Raw genomic sequence first — 6,116 nt, forward strand, 5'->3', positions numbered from 1 at the left:
ACACCAGCCGCACAGTATTTCTGTCATGTTCTGTTACCTCTCAGTCAATCAACCCACACTTCATGCTGTCGTGACTCACTAAACAATAGTACCCTTTGCCCACCAAAATACACTACATCAATATCCCCAATATACAGCAATGCAGCACTCTGGCAATCTTCTGTATCTCAAACAAACAAATTACATTCAAAACACTTAGTTGGTTTGTGAAACGAGATACTTATTAAGCTGATGTGATGTGAATGTCTCAAGTGGCCACATTGGCTGTTTTAACACATGATCATAAACTGATGAGCAGTTTGACATGGAGAACTACCAATCTGACATAGAGAACTACCAATCTGACATGGATAACTACCAATCTGACATGGAGAACTACCAATCTGACATAGAGAACTACCAATCTGACATGGATAACTACCAATCTGACATGGAGAACTACCAATCTGACATGGAGAACTACCAATCTGACATAGAGAACTACCAATCTGACATGGAGAACTACCTATCTGACATAGAGAACTACCAATCTGACATAGAGAACTACCAATCTGACATGGATAACTACCAATCTGACATAGAGAACTACCAATCTGACATGGATAACTACCAATCTGACATAGAGAACTACCAATCTGACATGGAGAACTACCAATCTGACATAGAGAACTACCAATCTGACATAGAGAACTACCAATCTGACATGGATAACTACCAATCTGACATGGAGAACTACCAATCTGACATGGAGAACTACCAATCTGACATGGAGAACTACCAATCTGACATGGAGAACTACCAATCTGACATGGAGAACTACCAATCTGACATAGAGAACTACCAATCTGACATGGAGAACTACCAATCTGACATGGAGAACTACCAATCTGACATAGAGAACTACCAATCTGACATGGATAACTACCAATCTGACATGGAGAACTACCAATCTGACATGGAGAACTACCAATCTGACATGGAGAACTACCAATCTGACATGGATAACTACCAATCTGACATGGATAACTACCAATCTGACATGGATAACTACCAATCTGACATAGAGAACTACCAATCTGACATAGAGAACTACCAATCTGACATAGAGAACTACCAATCTGACATGGATAACTACCAATCTGACATGGATAACTACCAATCTGACATGGATAACTACCAATTTGACATAGATAACTACCAATCTGACATAGAGAACTACCAATCTGACATGGAGAACTACCAATCTGACATAGAGAACTACCAATCTGACATAGAGAACTACCAATCTGACATGGAGAACTACCAATCTGACATGGAGAATTACCAATCTGACATAGAGAACTACCAATCTGACATAGAGAACTACCAATCTGACATGGATAACTACCAATCTGACATGGAGAACTACCAATCTGACATAGAGAACTACCAATCTGACATAGAGAGACATGGATAACTACCAATCTGACATGGAGAACTACCAATCTGACATGGAGAACTACCAATCTGACATGGAGAATTACCAATCTGACATAGAGAACTACCAATCTGACATAGAGAACTACCAATCTGACATGGATAACTACCAATCTGACATGGAGAACTACCAATCTGACATAGAGAACTACCAATCTGACATGGAGAACTACCAATCTGACATAGAGAACTACCAATCTGACATGGATAACTACCAATCAGACATGGATAACTACCCATCTGACATGGAGAACTACCAATCTGACATAGAGAACTACCAATCTGACATAGAGAACTACCAATCTGACATAGAGAACTACCCATCTGACATGGAGAACTACCAATCTGACATAGAGAACTACCAATCTGACATGGAGAACTACCAATCTGACTGAGAGAACTACCAATCTGACATAGAGAACTACCAATCTGACATATAGAACTACCAATCTGACATAGAGAACTACCAATCTGCATTTCTGGAGGGCAGTTGATAGAGCGGATCATGGGAGGAGCGGGAATGCACACACACACCCACACACACTCACACACACACACACTCACACGCTTGATCACTCGCTCACTCACTCGCTCACTCACTCACTCACTCACTCACTCACTCACTCACTCACTCACTCACTCACTCACTCACACAGTGGATAGGAGAGAGGGAGGTGAGGGAACACGCAGCATAGCAGTCCACTGTAGCACATCATAGAATGGAAACGCTAGTATGCAACAACATACAGTATTTTATATTTGTTTTTATTATGGATCCCCATTAGGGGAAGGTGGGTTGGAGGGTAGGTATGGAACATGAAGTACAGTACACTACTTTTGATCAGTTCTCTGCCAAAGCCTATAACTTTCTCCAACTGTCTTGTTCCATTAGTGCATGAGGCCTGAGTCACGTTGATATTGACCCTCTCTTGACGAGGATTCATGTACTACATTAGAACACAGCCAGGGCTCTCTCCTCCATGCTTGACCGTGACAGCCATGGTTCAACTAGTCATGTCTGACTAAGAGCTCTGGATAATTGATGTGTTGCTTTATCTGCGCTGTTTTGTTGCATGGGGTTTAAAGGTACAATCAGGGATGTTGCTGTACAGATGTTCAATTGGTAATTTCAGTTGATTCTTGAAGAGTTTAATTTATAAATTAATCTTGAGCTTAGTACAACTGTCTTAGCCCATCATAACCCAAATATAAGAAGGATATTGAAAACCAAGGGGTGGAGCTACTGTAGAAAAACAAATCACAGATTGTGGCTTTTTGAGATGTAATAGTATGCTAGATGGTGGATTGTTCTCAGCAATCGGTCGGCGATAAATCAAATTAAATGTTATTCGTCACATGTGCTGAATACAACAGCTGTAGACTTTACCATGAAATGCTTATTTACAAGCCCTTTCCCAACAGTACAGAGTTAAAAATTAAGAAACATTTGAAAAAAATTCTAAAGGACACAGTAACACAATACAATAACGAGGCAAAATACAAGGAGTACCAGTACTGAGTCAATATGCAGGTAATGAAGTAGTTGAGGTAATTGAGGTAATATGTACATGTAGGTAGGGGAAAATAGGCAATAATGATCGATAATAAACAGAATAGCAGCAGCGTGTGTGAAAGTGTGTCTATGTGTGAGTGTGTGTGTGTGGCATCAATATGAGTGTGTTTTTGTGTGTGTGTGTGTGTGTGTGTGTGTGTGTGTGTGTGTGTGTGTGTGTGTGTGTGTGTGTGTGTGTGTGTGTGTGTGTGTGTTGGAGTGTCAGTGTAGTATATGTGAGTTTGTGGGTAGAGTCCAGTGAGAGTGCATAGAGCCGGTGCAGGAGAGTCAGTGTAGTATATGTGAGTTTGTGGGTAGAGTCCAGTGAGAGTGCATAGAGTCGGTGCAGGAGAGTCAGTGTAGTATATGTGAGTTTGTGGGTAGAGTCCAGTGAGAGTGCATAGAGCCGGTGCAGGAGAGTCAGTGTAGTATATGTGAGTTTGTGGGTAGAGTCCAGTGAGAGTGCATAGAGTCGGTGCAGGAGAGTCAGTGTAGTATATGTGAGTTTGTGGGTAGAGTCCAGTGAGAGTGCATAGAGTCGGTGCAGGAGAGTCAGTGTAGTATATGTGAGTTTGTGGGTAGAGTCCAGTGAGAGTGCATAGAGCCGGTGCAGGAGAGTCAGTGTAGTATATGTGAGTTTGTGGGTAGAGTCCAGTGAGAGTGCATAGAGTCGGTGCAGGAGAGTCAGTGTAGTATATGTGAGTTTGTGGGTAGAGTCCAGTGAGAGTGCATAGAGTCGGTGCAGGAGAGTCAGTGTAGTATATGTGAGTTTGTGGGTAGAGTCCAGTGAGAGTGCATAGAGTCGGTGCAGGAGAGTCAGTGTAGTATATGTGAGTTTGTGGGTAGAGTCCAGTGAGAGTGCATAGAGTCGGTGCAGGAGAGTCAGTGTAGCATATGTGAGTTTGTGGGTAGAGTCCAGTGAGAGTGCATAGAGTCGGTGCAGGAGAGTCAGTGCAAATAAAAAAGGGTTAGCTATTTTAATAACTGTTCTGCAGTCTTATGGCTTGGGGGTAGAAGCTGTTCACGAGCCTTTTGGTCCCAGACTTGTCGCTCCGGTACCCCTTGCCGTGTGGTAGAAGAGAGAACAGTCTATGACTTGGGTGGTTGGAGTATTTGACAATTTGTAGGGTTTTCCTCTGATACCGCTTGGTATGGAGGTCCTGGATGGCAGGAAGCTCGGCCCTAGTGATCAAATCAAATCAAAGGTTATTTGTCACGTGAAATGCTTACTAACAGGCTCTAACCAATAGTGCAAAAAAGGTATTAGGTGAACAATAGGTAAGTAAAGAAATAAAAACAACAGCAAAAAGACAATGAAAAATAACAGTAGCAATGTACTGGGCTGTACGCACTACCCTCCTTATGGTTAGATGCCAAGCAGTTGCCATACCAAGCGGTGATACAGCCAGTCAAGATGCTCTCAATGGTGCAGCTGTAGAACTCTGAGGATCTGAGGGCCCATGCCAAATCTTTTCAGACTCCTGAGGGGGAAGAGTCATTGTCATACCCTCTTCACTACTGCACTACTGTGTTGGTGTGTTTGGACACCGAGAATCTTGAAGCTCTTGACTCACTCCACTTCAGCCCCGCCGATGTGAATGGGGGCGTGCTTGGCCCTCCTTTTCCTGTAGTCCACAATCAGCTCCTTTGTTTTGCTGACATTGAGGGAGAGGTTGTTGTCCTGGCACCACACTTCCAGGTCTCTAACCTCCTCCCTATAGACTGTCTCATTGTTGTTGGTGATCAGGCCTTCCACCGTTGTGTTGTTGGCAAACTGAATGATGGTGTTGGAGTCGTGCACGACCATGCAGTCGTTGTTGAACAGGGAGTACAGGAGGGGATTAAGCACTTACCCCTGAGGGGCCCCTGTGTTGAAGGTTAGCGTGGGGGATGTGTTGTTGCCTACCCTCACCCTGGGGGCAGTCCGTCAGGAAGCCCAGGATCCAGTTGCAGAGGGAGGTGTTCAGTCCCAGGTGTTCAGTCCCAGGGTCCTTAGGTGTTTAACACTGAGCTGTAGTCAATGAACAGCATTCTCACGTAGGTGTTAATTTTGTCCGGATGGGAAAGGGCAGTTTGGAGTGCAATAGAGATTGCGTCATCTGTGGATCTGTTAGTTAGTCATTTAAACAAGATACCTTTGCGTTCTTGGGCACTGGGACTATGGTGGTCTGCTTGAAGCATGTAGGCATTACAGACTGGGTCAGGGAGAGGTTGAAAATATCCTGGTAATCCATCTGGCCCTGCGGCCTTGTGAATGTTAACCTGTTTAAAGGTCACACATTGGCTACGGAGAGCTTGATCATACAGTTGTCCAGAACAGCTTGTGCTCTCATGCATGGCTCAGTGTTTCTAGCCTCGAAGCAAGCATAGAAAGCAGGTAGGCTCGCGTCACTGGGCAGCTTGCGGCTGGGTTTCCCTTTGTAATCTGTGATAGTTTGCAAGCCCTCTCACAGAGTGGGTGTAGTAGGATTCAATCTTAGTCCTGTATTGGCACTTTGCCTGTGTGATGGTTCTAATTAGTGTCCCACTCCTTGAAATCGGCAGCTCTAGGTATTAGCTCAGTGGGGATGTTGCCTGTAATACATGGATTCTGGTTAGGATATGTACATACGGTCACTGTGGGGACGACCTCATTGATACACTTATTAATGAAGCCGGTGACTGATGTGGTGAACTCCTCAATGCCATTGGATGAATCCCGGAACATATTCCAGTCTGTGCTAGCGAAACAGTCCTGCAGCTTATGTTCAGCTTCATAGGGCCACTTCTGTATTGCACATCACTGGGACTTCCTGTTTGAGTTTTTGCTTATAAGCAGGAATCAGGAGAATAGAGTTATGGTCAGATTTGCCTAATGGAGGGCGAGTGAGACCTTTGTATGTAGAATAAAGCTGATCTAGATTTTAAAATTCAGCTGCATTAAATTCAACGGCCACGAGGAGTGCCGCCTCGTAAAGTACAGATACCCGAAAAAACTACTTAAGTAGTACTTCAAAGTATTTTTACTTAATTACTTTACACCACTGCCCTATACAGCTCGTTGAGTGAGGTCTTAGTGCCTGTATCAGTTTATGGCAGTAAGTAGACA

General features: G+C 43.8%; 1 protein-coding gene across 1 annotated transcript; it reads left to right on the top strand.

Annotated features, from left to right (window-relative positions):
• Positions 1-304: 304 nt before the first annotated feature.
• On the top strand, positions 305-1,456 carry LOC139408058 (selection and upkeep of intraepithelial T-cells protein 6-like). The gene has a single exon (XM_071151878.1). The coding sequence runs from the start codon at positions 305-307 to the stop codon at positions 1,454-1,456; it is 1,152 nt and encodes a 383-aa protein (XP_071007979.1).
• Positions 1,457-6,116: the final 4,660 nt, after the last annotated feature.

This window comes from Oncorhynchus clarkii, chromosome 4 (genome assembly GCF_045791955.1).
Source record: "Oncorhynchus clarkii lewisi isolate Uvic-CL-2024 chromosome 4, UVic_Ocla_1.0, whole genome shotgun sequence".
NCBI classification, from domain to species: Eukaryota; Metazoa; Chordata; class Actinopteri; order Salmoniformes; family Salmonidae; genus Oncorhynchus; species Oncorhynchus clarkii.